This window comes from Mesoplodon densirostris, chromosome 10 (assembly GCF_025265405.1).
Source record: "Mesoplodon densirostris isolate mMesDen1 chromosome 10, mMesDen1 primary haplotype, whole genome shotgun sequence".
In the NCBI taxonomy this organism is placed as follows: Eukaryota; Metazoa; Chordata; class Mammalia; order Artiodactyla; family Ziphiidae; genus Mesoplodon; species Mesoplodon densirostris.
In genome coordinates, this window is record NC_082670.1 from 61,007,911 (window position 1) to 61,021,331 (window position 13,421).

Consider the following 13,421-nt stretch of genomic DNA (forward strand, 5'->3'; position numbering starts at 1 on the left):
CATAAGAGTATAAAGTATATGCATACTTTCTTTGAGATCTTATTTTCTTATGCATTATTTGCAATATTGCAATTCTTTAACTTTATGATTTCAAGTTTAATGTTGTTGAACTTAGTGTATATGTGTAACCAGTTGGAATGAAAGCTGCAGTACTGAGTAGTGAAAACACTTTTTGCAGTCAGTGTTAATGGCATCATTCCTACACTTACTATATTGATTGATGTTATGGTATATTGGTTTACATATAATATAGTAGAAACCTTGAAGACAACTTGTTGATTGCTACTATTGCTTTTTTAAAAAAGATTTATCTAGGATGCTTTAAAACATTAAAATTGAATATATCTTTACAAAATAATCCTTTCTGAAAGGGATGGTTTGAGCATTCTTTTACAGCAGGCTAAGTAAGCTAAAGGTTAGTTTTTATTTCTTCCCAAATTTCAATACTAAAGGTCCTGTGCTTATAGGTATAGTTTAAGAAATGGTTTCTGATTGAAAGCCAAAGCAGTATCATCACTTCGTCTCCTTGCTTTTTAAAAATTAATTAATTAATTAATTAATTAATTTATGGCTGTGTTGGGTCTTCGCTTCTGTGCGAGGGCTTTCCCCAGCTGCGGCAAGTGGGGGCCACTCTTCATCGCGGTGCGCGGGCCTCTCACTATCGCGGCCTCTCTTGCTGCGGAGCACAGGCTCCAGACGCGCAGGCTCAGTAGTTGTGGCTCATGGGCCCATTTGCTCCGCAGCACGTGGGACCCTCCCAGACCAGGGCTCGAACCCGTGTCCCCTGTATTGGCAGGCAGATTCTCAACCACTGCACCACCAGGGAAGCCCCGTCTCCTTGCTTGTTAAGCATTTTCTAACAACTCTAAAAGATATTTTTGACCACAGAGTGAAATGTAAACTTTAGTTCAACTTATTTTACAGTAAATAAAGGACTTTTAAATTTCATGATTAACTTATAGATTAAAGGACATTACATAAAATTATCTTGTTATAGAGAATGGACCTGAGGACATGAGGAGGGGGAAGGGTAAGCTGGGACAAAGTGAGAGAGTGGGATGGACTTATATACACTACTAAATGTAAAATAGATAGCTAGTGGGAAGCAGCCGCATAGCACAGGGAGATCAGCTCAGTGCTTTGTGTCCACCTAGAGGGGTAGGATAGGGTGGGTGGGAGGGAGATGAAAGAGGGAGGAGATGTGGGGATATATGTATATGTATAGCTGATTCACCTTGTTATACAGCAGAAACTGACACACCATTGTAAAGCAATTATACTCCAGTAAAGATGTTAAAAAAAAGAAAAAAGCTTGGTAGATAAAGTCTAAGACAGATCCATCTTGTACCATAATCCACCTTAAGGTAAATGGTAAATACAGATGTATCATCTTAACCTAATGTAAAAATCCAGATTTACAAAACAAGTCAATGAAAATATAATTTTTTTTCCTGTTGCAAGAAAAAGAAAAACATTGTTAGTCACCATGCTGCACGCCACCCCCACCCCCCGCCCCAGGTTTTTCATCTTGTTAAACCTCTAAGATGGAAGATACTCTGTCAGTGGTGGGATCCTCACTTTTAGTTTTAAGTTTCTTTTTAGCAAAATGTGGAAGTTTAATTCAAATTATAAATATTTGTCCCATCTCTCCAGTAGGTACAGTAAAGTCTATGCAATCTAGAATGCTTGGGAAGTAGAATGGTTTCATTAAGTTGAAATTAAGTTAATTTCCATCAGTTAAATGTTTTACCTTTTTTCAGCTATTGCTGAAAATCCTAATGTCTATTTTCCCATATTAGTAAATATTATATGTAAATCTAAGTAAGTCTGTCTTTGATTGCAGTGTCTCAGGCTTCCTTATAGGGCTGTAAAAAATCATCTATATGATTGTAGACATTAAAGGCAAAGGAGAGTAGGGTGATGTGCACTGACCCTGAGGTCTGCGGCTCTCTGGCGCTCTTTCATCCTGCACAGATGGCTGATCTGTCCAGTTGACCTGGTACTCTCTCCTGGGGATCCTAGGCACAGCCTCAGTACCGTCATCACAGGGCTCCCTTCCCCTTTGTGTTGCTTGAGATGAATCTTTTTTGCCTCTAGAGCGGGGTGCCTTTGAGCAATATGTAGTGTGGCATCATGTAAAAGGCTAACTAGGCAAATGACACTAACTGTCCTCCTGCCCTCTGCTCCACTCCGATTTTTTTTTTAACTGAGAAAAAATTCCTATAACATAAAATTTACCATTTTAAAGTGAACAATTAGGTGGTATTTAGTACATTCACAATGTTGTGCATCCATCATATTTGTCTAGTTCCATGATATTTTCATTACCCTAAAAGGAAACCCCCTACTCATGAAGCAGTCACTCCCATTCTCCCTTTTCCCCAGCCACCACTAATTTGCTTACCTACTGTATGGATTTACCTATTTTAGATATTTCATTTAAATGAAATCACACAATATGTGACTTTTTGCATCTGGCTTCTTTCACTTAGCATCATGTTTTCAAGGTTCATCTATATTGCAGCATGTATCACTACTTCATTCCTTTTTATGGCCGAGTCTAATGATTTTTCTAAGAGAATGAGAATATGTTTATTTGTTTGGAGTAAGATCTGGAATAGACTAGTGAGAAGGGGTTGGTTTTTGGAGTCATCTGGATTTGCTGGCTGAAGGATCTTTGAAGGTTGACTTTTCAGTGACTGAGGTTTTCTCATGTGTAAGATGGCAATAATAATGCCTTCCTTGTGGTGGTGTGGGGATTACCAGTAGTACAGCAGGTAACTCTCCTCACGTGGTGCCGTGCATGTGGTAGGTGCTTACTAAGTTGTTACTGGGGCAGCCACGGAAGACGGGAAGGGCTGCTCCACTTACCCTGCGTAGGTCCCCTCACGAGGGGAGGGAAACAGATGGACCATTATGCGGATTGGGGCCCTAGGGATGTTATTGCGCCATCTTTGCCTGCTGAACTTTCGAAGGAATGATATTTTCACTTTCCCTGCTACCCTGTTCTCTAGTTTGCTGTCTTGTGGAGGCACTTCCTCATAGATTGGGGGTCAAAGTAGGCATGTCCATTCTTTCCCTGGGAACTCATCTGTTCAAATTTTTCATATTATTTTAAAATTAAACTTTAGAGATCGGTTTATTTTTATATATGTATTTTGACTAAAAAATGCATAGAAAGAAATAAACTATTGTAGTTAATCAATGGATTCTGTTCTGTTTAGTAGATGTCTGTTCATATATACTGTATGCTTTTTTTGCTTCCCTACATGCAGAGAGAGAGCCTGGTGTAGTAGAAGGGTCACAGGATTCCATCCCTTACCTGCTGTGTGGCTTTAGGCAGCTTTCTTTAACTTCACAGAGCCTCAGCTCTCTCAACTTCAAATTGTAGTGAAATGAATATATACTCTCACAGGGTTCTTGTGAAGGCAAGTGAATTCAGAAGTATGAAAATACTCATAATTTGTGTATCACATACAAAAGATCGTTATTATACAGAAAAGAAAAGGCTTCTGTACTCACCAGCTCTTGAACAGCATGGACACTGCATTTTGTATTAAGAGTGACATTGTGGGGAAAGAAACAATGAAGTGTCAGGCTGCTTTGGAGTAGGTGCTTTCCCAAGCTTCAAGAAAGGTGTCCCTTTTTCTTTCTTATTCTCTTAATCTGAGATATTTTTCAGCAGCAAAATGCTGCCTCTTACCTTAGTGGTTGTCTTTGTATTTCCAAGTCAATTTTCACACTCCGTGTGATGACCCCTAACAGGGATTCTTGATACTCTCAGATTTGGACAATTCTTTTTTTGAATTTTGTTCGGTTTTTTGGAAATTATTCTTTGTTTCAGGGCTTCTAAAGGCATCGTTCTTTAGGAATTATTAAGAAGTATCTTCAAAATAATGGGTGATAAATGTTTCTTCCTAAGTTTGGAATTAATTTTGCCCCTAAATGAATTGGCTTTCAAAGCTGGATATGCTTTCTTTTGTTGTTAGATGTTAGATTATAACCTACTTACCCTCTGTCAGTTAATCAAAGGAAAAGCCATGCCTGTTAGATTGTCTTTGGTATCTATTCAACTCTCATATTTTTTCTTTTGATCTAATGATAGGACATGAATTATATTAATAGGTTTCCTAATATTAATCCAGTCATTCATTCCTTAAATCAACTCTGCTGGTCAGAGTGCATTTTTAATATACCGTTGTTCTCTGATACTCATTTTATTAACATTTTCTCTGACTCTATTTGTAAGGAGAGGGGTTTAATAAATTGGAAACTTTCTATCTTCTCTTCTTGCTCCTTTCTTTTCCTTCTCCTCCTCCATTTATTTAGGTCTTCTTTAATTTCTTTCAAAAAAATTTTATTGTTTTCAGAGTTTAAGTTTTTTGTACTACTTTTGTTAAATTTATTCCCAGATATTTTTTTCTTTTTAATGTTAATATAAGTTGAATTGTTTTCTGAATTTCATTTTCAGTTTTCTTGTTATTCTACAGAAATAAAATTGGATTTTTATAAATTAATCTTGTTATCCTGTAACCTTGCTGAACTCATTTCGTAGTTCTAATCATTCTTTCGTGGATTACTTAGTTTCTTCTTTGTACAAGATCAAGTCATCTGCAAATAGAGGTAGTTTTACATCTTCCTTTAATCTGGCTGCCTTTTATTACATTTTCTTGCCTAATTTTCCTGGCTAGAACCTCCAGTTGAATAGAAATGGTGAGAGCAGACATGCTTGTCTCTCATTCCTGATCTTAGGGAAAAGGCATTCAGTCTTTTTGTCATTAAGTATGATACTAGCCTTGGTGTTTAATAGATTCCCTTTCTCATGTTGAAGAAGTCCCCTTCTGTTCCTAGTTTGTTGAATGTTCTTAGCATGAAGCAGTGTTGGATTTTGTCAGATGCTTTCTTTGCATCTTGAGATTGACATTGTGGCTTTGTTTTACTCTGTTGATACGATGTGTTATATTAATTGGTTTTGGATATTAAACCAGCCCTGTATAGGATAAATTCCACTTGTTCATGGTGTGTAATTTTAAATGGCTGGATTTGATTTGCTAGTTTTTTTTTTTTTTGAGGATTTTTGTGTCTATATTCATAAGAGATGTTGGTCTGCAGTTTTCTTTTGTGTGTGTGTGTGATGTCTGGTTTTGGTGTCAGGAAATTTTGGCCTTATAAAATGCGTTGGGAAGTGTTCCCTCTTGTATTTTGTGGGAAAACTTTGAAGATTAGTATTAGTTCTTTAAATGTTTGGTATAATTTACCAATGAAGCCATCTGATCCTGGGCTTTTCTTTGTGAGAAGTGTTTTGATCACTAATTCAATCTCTTCATTTTTTATAGTTCTGTTGATATTTTCTGTTCCTCCCTGCATCAGTTTTAGTAGTATGTGTCTGTCTAGGAATTTGTCTGTGTTATCCATGTTGTCCAGTTTGTTGGCATACAGTTGTTCGTAGCATTGCCTTATAATCCTTTTTATTTCTGTAAATGCAGTAGTAATTTTTCCTCTTTTATTCCTGATATTAGTAATATAATATGAATCTTCTCTCTTTTTATTTTACTCTGTCAAACAAAATATGAACCAGTGTTTGATTCCACTTTCTTGATGAGTGTAGTGAGCATTCTCAGGATTGGAGTGGCAAGCTGATCTTTGATGACTTATTTTTCTCAAGTCCCAGATGCCCTGGGACTTAGCAGAAATTACTTGAATCTGTTTTGTTACTTTCCTGGTTTTCTGGCCTGATATGTGTTTTTTACCATCTTTATATAGCTTTGGTCTTTTCAGTGTTCATCAGTCCTTTTTTGCTATCTTTTTTGTTTAATGGCTGCTACTATAGGCAGTTTTTTTCTTGTATCTTCTGCTGAGTATATTGTGTACTTCTTAAGGTACACATTATTGCAAATAAGAAGGAAGTGAATTTGACTCAAAAAAGTAAGTGTTGCTACTAACAGCTATATATAACAGTGTCTGGGAAGATAGAAACAGGACCTCTTCTCTTCAAGGCAGATATACTAAAAGATACTAAACTTTTTAGGGTCCCTCTCCTAATAGGAGGTGCATTAGTACATAGGAGACATATTAATTCATTACATATAGTGGATGCTAGGTAGCAGATGCTTTTCCGCTGGCATTAGGACTTAATTTTCTCTTTGAACTCTGGTTGAGAAGGACTAGGAGGGTTCTGTGCTGCCAGAGTTTGATTGAGTGCTGCACGCCAGAGGCTAAGGTGGGGCTCATGGCACTGGTGAAAGGAGGTTGAAAAAAGCGTTTCCCAGCTGATGCATAGAGCTCTCTGTGGCCCATTGTGAGAAGCTGCTGTCTCTAGGGAGGCTTCGTGACCAACAACTGAACCAAACCTCGCATCCACTTAGTGACTGAGTCTGTGGTAACCTCTGTGTTGTGATAGGGCAGGAAACCCAAACTGGGGCCCAGGGAATCAGACTGACTGGATAAGGAGGGATGAGCACAGGAGGAAGGAGAAGGAAAATACCTTCCTCAAAATAAACCTGTAAATGAAAATGCTAAAATAAATGCTAAGAAGACGGCCAATAAAAATCGGAATTGGGATATCAATTTATTCCAGGTGAAATTAGAATAATTAAAAGGGCAGTCTGGGGCTTCCCTGGTGGCGCAGTGGTTGAGAGTCTGCCTGCCGATGCAGGGGACATGGGTTCGTGCCCCAGTCCGGGAAGATCTCACATGCCGCGGAGCGGCTGGGCCCGTGAGCCATGGCCGCTGAACCTGCGCGTCCGCAGCCGGTGCTCCGCAGCGGGAGAGGCCACAACAGTGAGAGGCCCGCGTACTGCAAAAACAAAAAAAAACAAAGGGCAGTCTGGATAAGACTTTGAAACAAGTATTTTCAGTAGGATAAATGAAGTAATAGTTTTCTTAAAAAGAACAGAGAATTGTGGGGAAAAAACAGGCCAAAAAATAGATTAGATAGATATGAAAAAGAACCAATTAGAAATCCTGGAAATAAAAAAGAATGATATAAGAATGTAAATCAGAATAAAACTCAGACTGGTCCCAGTTCAAGGGAAAATTAGGGAGTTTGAAAAGAATACTGAGTAATCCCACCAAAAACACAGAGATAGAGATAGATAATTATCTAAGAGTAAGAGACATGGAGGATAGATTGAAAGCTTTCAACACATATCTGATAGGAGTTTTAGGTAGTGGTCATGAATGTTGAGATACATAAAACTTTAGTCAGTGTTAGTTCAACTGATGGGACCACACAGAAGAGGCGAATTAAATTCTTAGCAGATTTGAATTAGAATTTCAATGAAGTTTGAAAGAGTTGAGACAGACTTATTGAGGATATTTGAGAACTGAATCTTGGGAGACTTTGATAGGCATAAGAAGCAAATGACAAGGACCACAAGTGGGGAGGAAGCCTCCTTAGGCTTTGAAATAGCTGTCAATGGAAACTAATTTCGACATACTTTGCTTTTTTACTTGGGCTATGGCATGGAATGTAAATCGTTTGGTAGCACCTTCTTTTGAAATGTTTGGTCAGCATGTGTTTCTATACTGGTTTCTATACAGCTTTTGTGTTTTTCTCTTAAAATTCCAAATTTTTTAAAAATTTTAATTAATTTATTTTATTTATTTTTATTTTTGGCTGTGTTGGGTCTTCGTTGCTGCGCGCAGGCTTTCTCTAGTTGCAGTGAGCGGAGAGCAGAGTGCAGCTACTCTTCATTGCGGTGTGCGGGCTCCTCATTATGGTGGCTTCTCTTGTGGAGCATGGGCTCTAGGCGTGCAGGCTTCAGTAGTTGCAGCACTTGGGCTCAGTAGTTGTGACTTGCAAGCTCTAGAGCTCAGGCTCAGTAGTTGTGGCGCACAGGCTTAGTTGCTCCACGGCATGTGGGATCTTCCTGGACCAGGGCTCGAACCCGTGTCCCCTGCATTGACAGGCGGATTCTTAACCACTCAGCCACGAGGGAAGCCCCAAATCTACTCTTAACTGTGAAATTTTAAATTATTTCTTATGTGATATGAAGAATGACTTCATTTCAAAAATTAACTTTGGAAGCCTAAGAAGAGTGAATTTGTATAGCGTTTAACTTAAGATAACATCCACTCAAAAGATGACTTTTCTGAGTTTCCGGGAGAGTAAGATTTTCAGCAGGAGTGGAAACTTTATAAGATACCCTAGAGCCAAAGAGGCATCTAGTGTATTTTAGTATACTACTGACACTAAATTTTAGGGTTTAGTGTAAGATCAATTCTTGAATCCTACCCAAAGAGTACCAGTTACTAACATAACCAAAAAAGACTTAAAAAAAAAAATTGTCTCATCTGTAAGGTGGCCTCTAATGTAGGACCAGATGAAGAGTTAGTGAAGGCTCTAGTCGTTATCCATAACTCTAGAGCACTGAGATGAAAAGTGTAAGTTTTTAAACTTTTGCAGACATTTATTTTATGACATAATTCTTCATTATATATTATATAATATACATTAACAGCTAAGTTAATGTTGCAAAACTTTTGTTTTTTAAAGTATTTATTTTGAAATAATCGGATTCATGGGAGGTTAAAAAATTTCTTCTTAGGGAGGCTCTGTGTACCCTTTATCCAGTTTCTCCCAAAGGTAACATCTTACATAACTATAGTACACTATCAAAACAAGGAAATTGACATTGGTAACCTCTCTGACATCACAGAGCTTATTCAGATTTCACCTGTTTTTTTTTGTGTGTGTGTGTGTGTGTGTAGTTTTATGCAGTTTTATTACATATGTATGTTTGTGTAACCCCCACCATGAAAAAGTTCATTTTAATTATAATTTCTTATACATCTAATTCATGATAGCTAGTATTTTGGTGTATAGTATACAGGTTCTGAAAGAAAATTGAAGCTCAGAAGAGAATATATATCAAAAGACCTAGTATAATAGAATTTATCCTTAAAACTTATTATAAGTTTGTTTCAAAAGTTTCTTCTGTAGGTATTGGAGAAAACTGTATTTGTATATAAGTAGAAATAACTGATGATTTCAAGTTTTATGTGTTTATACTCCCCATAAATTTCCATGCTGTCTTTTTGAATATATAAAAATGAGTGGCTCAATATTTGTTATACTAAGGCTTTGTGTTCTTTACCATGTATTGTTCTTACTGGTATAGGCTCTCATACTGAATTGCCAGATGTGCTGTGGTGCCTGTTGCATATATCATTTGTATGCCAATAAGCAAGTTGTTTAAAGTTGAGTTTTGAGATCCAAAACAGCTCACCTCATCTCCCTTCCTGGCCTTTCCCAGCAGCTTACTATTTCTGTGGGTGGAGTGATGGGTGGCAGCAGTGGTGGTAGCACAAGGCCATTATAGCGTTGTGTGTGCTGTGCGGTGGGAACACTTGGCAACATGCCCTTATGATTTGTCTTTCATCCTTTGTTTTATTTTTATACCTCTGCTCATTACACTGAATGAGACAGCTCCTAGCCGGGATGATAGCAGAGCCTGCTTTTCTCTCTGAGTATACTATCTTTGCTTTGGATTCCTCCAAGCAGCCTAAAACCCAGACTGATGGTGTGGTGAGTCCTTCCACCGCTTTCTGCATTCCCTTTGTGGGGAAGCAAAGTAATTTGGTAATTCTAGAAGCACATCTCACATTGCTTGTCACTTACCATCTCTCAAAGCATCTTCAGTGCCCTGTTGCTAACCTCCCTCTAAAAAATCAGAGAGTCAATTGCTGAATTCTGATGGCTGGTGTGTTTTCTGCTAGCTTTTTAACAGCAACAAAATAACACTGTTTTCATTAATGTAGTGAAGAATACTTTCACTTGGTCTAAACTCTTAAGTTTTCTCCCTAGGGAATGTTTGCTCGTTAACTAAAAGAGGTAGGCATTGCTAGGAATCTCTGTTGGTAGGAGGCCAAGAATATTTTGAGATGTGACTCACATTTTTAGGAAAGAAAAATGCATTGTATGTAAATCCATAATTAAACAACATTGAGTAGGCAGGTGGAGTCTACTGTAACAAGTAATTGCATCTTATTTTGGGAGAGTACCAGTTTTCTGTGTATTAAGCATTTGAAAGGAAATAGTTACCTCTTTATTTTTCAACTGACTGAATTCATACAATTTTGAATCTTGTATATATTGATAATTTCACTTGGGGAAAGTAGACTTTCTTCATAAAGTATCTGAGTTCTTAATTTAGCAAATTAAAACTTAGAGATGTTTGATTGCCTAGTAAGGATGCTCTTGTTGTTAGAATGGACACCGACTGAACTGGGATTGAGGTTTTTTTAAACAGCGAGAATTGGTTTAATTTATTAAGTGGCTAGTAATGAAGTTAGAACACTTCTGTATTTATCCATGCAGCCAGTAAAGACTTGGTCTGCATATGGCCAGTATCAATCTTATATTACATTCTAAACTTGGTTTTAGAAAAGGAAGCAGCTCAGAGTTCTCATAATGCCTTAGCTTGGCTCTCAGGTGTAGTGGTCTCTCCTTGGTTCTGGCTACAAGTAACACCTCACTGTTTTCAGTACTGGTTTGAGAGGGAGACAGGAGTCCCAGTTAGAGATAACTTACCAACTTATTTTAAAAACATAAAAGGATATTACACTTCATGTAGTAGTAACAGAGCCTTAAAAAACCACAACAAAAAAGAGCTTCTCTCAGGCCCACTTCCGTTAGAGCATAAAATGATTTGTATTGAGTGCCTATCCTACTGTGAAAAATGCTAATAATTTTATAATGGAGGCTTTAGAACTATTTAAAATAATTTAAGTAGGCTGAAAGTCTACATTAATCTTATTTAAATTTTGTTTTGTTCAGATAAAAACTTATTTCTCCTCACATAAAACCATAGCATAACCTATAGTAGAATAAAAATTTAGTGAGTGTCTAATTCATTATTTTATTTCACCAACTGCTGACTTTTCCTTAATTCAGTATTTTGAAAAATGCATCTCTTTACCCCAAATTCTAAAAGTTGCTGTATCCTTAGTGCTCGGTAGTCAAAAGTAGTTGTTGAAAGATTGAACAAAACGTAATTGAAGGGAATTCCCTGGCGGTCCAGTGGTTAGGACTCAGCGCTTTCACTGCTCTGGGGATGGGGTTCGGTCCCTGGTCGGGGAACTAAGATCATGTGAGCCACGCAATGTGGCTGAAAATTGAAAACAAACAAACAAAAAAACAAAACACACATACACGAAACACCATAATTGAAGACAAATCTGGCAGGGAACCTGTGTGTGCTTTTAAGTTAAATGCACTTTAGAAATGTTTTCCTGTTATCTAAGAATTGCCTCCAGGAGAAAGTGTTGGTGACTGAGTAGTGACATGTGTTGAGCTAGTTCTTTAGGCTTCTTTCTTGGGGGAGGCCTTAAGAAGGCTCCTTACCCTGAAGGAAGTAACTGTATAAAGATTTAACAAGCAATTACTGAGCCTCTACTACAGTCAGGCAAAATGTAGGGTTCCTGCCCTCTGAGCGTTTATAGTTTAGTATGGAGACAAAGATGTCAGAATACACTTAACAATGCAAAGGAATTAAGTCTTCATAGAAGAAAATACAGGCATAGGAAATGTGTTAGCCCCTCAGGCCAGCCATATGCAGCTTCACAAAATAAAGGGCATTTGAAAGTTGAAAGACAAATAAGAATTTGCTGGGCAGAAATGGAGAAGGCATTATAAGTAGTGATAAAATCTCTAATTTTGCTTCTAGAGATTCCTAACATAGATTTACATGGTAACAGAGGCCAGTACTTTCCTTAGCTGTCTTGCATTTATTTAGATATATAGTATAACAAGTAAATTGAAATAGATGCAGAGATGAAAAGTTTTTAAATGTTATGCTGTTTGTTTGGTAGGGTGATATTTCAGACAATTGTAGAATGGCTTTTTTTGTATGGACCACAATCACGTGTCAAGTAATTTACTTAAAATAGAATATGGACTCTCTTGCCACTCTTCTTCCTAACCGAAACATTTTTTGGAGCCCTTTCATTTGCTTTCTCCATAATTTAACAGTAACTTACTTTTCGGTATACTGCGTGGCAGAGAGACTTGCTGATTTCTCTGAAGTATGTTTTTTATTTTATAGTGTGTAGTGTAGGATATTTTTAGGGCTGGAAAACATTAATTATGATGCTACACAAATAATATGCCATGTATATGACTTCTAATTCTTTGAAATGACAGAGAGCAGGAAGATAAAAGTTAATTCCTATGTTCCCCCAACCGTTCTCCCCTATGTAACTTTAAGGAAGTGTCTCGGACTGATAAAATTTGATAACTTTTTATGTCAGAGGGAGAAGGTATTTAAATTTTTATGAGGAAGAAATTCAAATGTATTGCAAGAGTGAAAATAGTAATGAGTCACGTAAGATTTCTTCCCGCTTCCCCAGTATCCATTATCCAGTGTCAACAATTAATAAGTCATGGCCATCTTATTACCACCCCCCCATACCTCCCTAACCACACCACTCCCACCCTCCCCACATGTGCAGATACCCTCTGCCCATTCCTGTGGGATTATTTGAAGCAAATTTCAGATATCTTATCTAAATATTTTGGTATATATTTCTAAAAGATAAAGACTAAAAATATATAACCACAATACATTTATCACACCTAAAATTATTTCTTAGTATCAAATACCTAATGAGAGTTCAAAAATTTGAGAACACTTTTTCAAAGCTGAGTGCCTTCTCCACTTGTATTTAAGAATAAGAAGAGTCGTATATTTGACCCTTTCTTGGTTAGCCCTAGAGTTGTAGGGGAAATGTACTTTCAAGTTACTGAAACATAGTGGCTAGTATATGGTTGAATGCTTTTGTTTAAAACATGGAAGTTATTTTATCATGAGCTGCTTCTATAGCTTTAATTTTAGTTAGACACTTGGTGTATTATGAATGCAATGTAGAATTTTGAATCTCGAAGAATATCATCCATTATGGAACTCACACCGGCATGATATAGTCAGTAGAATGTTGTGTAACTTGGAGCATTTGTCATACCAACAAAAGAAAACAAAAAGCTTTCATATGTGGAAGAAATTATTTTTAATTATAAGTTTTTCTGAAAATTGTCATAACAGTTTCATTTAGACTGCTGGCTTCAAATGAATGAGGCATTTCCATTTCTTGTTACCAAGATATTTTTCAGAGCTCAGCCCAAATAACTTTAAATATTATTTTACTGTAAGGAACAATTGACGTTACTTTTTCTGGATAGTTTTCTACTTGAATGCGTTTTGCTAATTGAATCCCTGATGTTAACTTCATATTGAGGGAAAAAGCTGGGGAGATAGTAATGGGGAGAGGTATGTGATTAGCTTGAAATAAATTTGGCTGCATACTAATCTTTGCTATTTAGTTACAGATATTATAGCAAAATGAATTTTCTAAAATACTTACCATACTAGTTTTGCCTTGCATGAAAAATTCTAATAAGTGAACAATTACTAATTTTGTTT

The 13,421-nt window shown here is 37.0% G+C and overlaps 1 protein-coding gene across 4 annotated transcripts in view; it reads left to right on the plus strand.

The window, feature by feature from the left end:
• The window catches only part of GOLGA4 (golgin A4), a 111,696-nt gene that overhangs the window by 16,110 nt on the left and 82,165 nt on the right, over positions 1-13,421 (plus strand). For 3 of the 4 annotated variants that reach the window (XM_060109167.1, XM_060109168.1, XM_060109169.1), the window contains exon 3: positions 9,431-9,529. The exons of the other annotated variant lie outside the window; for it this stretch is intronic. In XM_060109167.1, coding sequence (XP_059965150.1) covers positions 9,431-9,529 — 99 coding nt within the window. The remainder of the gene's footprint in view (positions 1-9,430; positions 9,530-13,421) is intronic. 4 annotated transcript variants of the gene reach the window in all.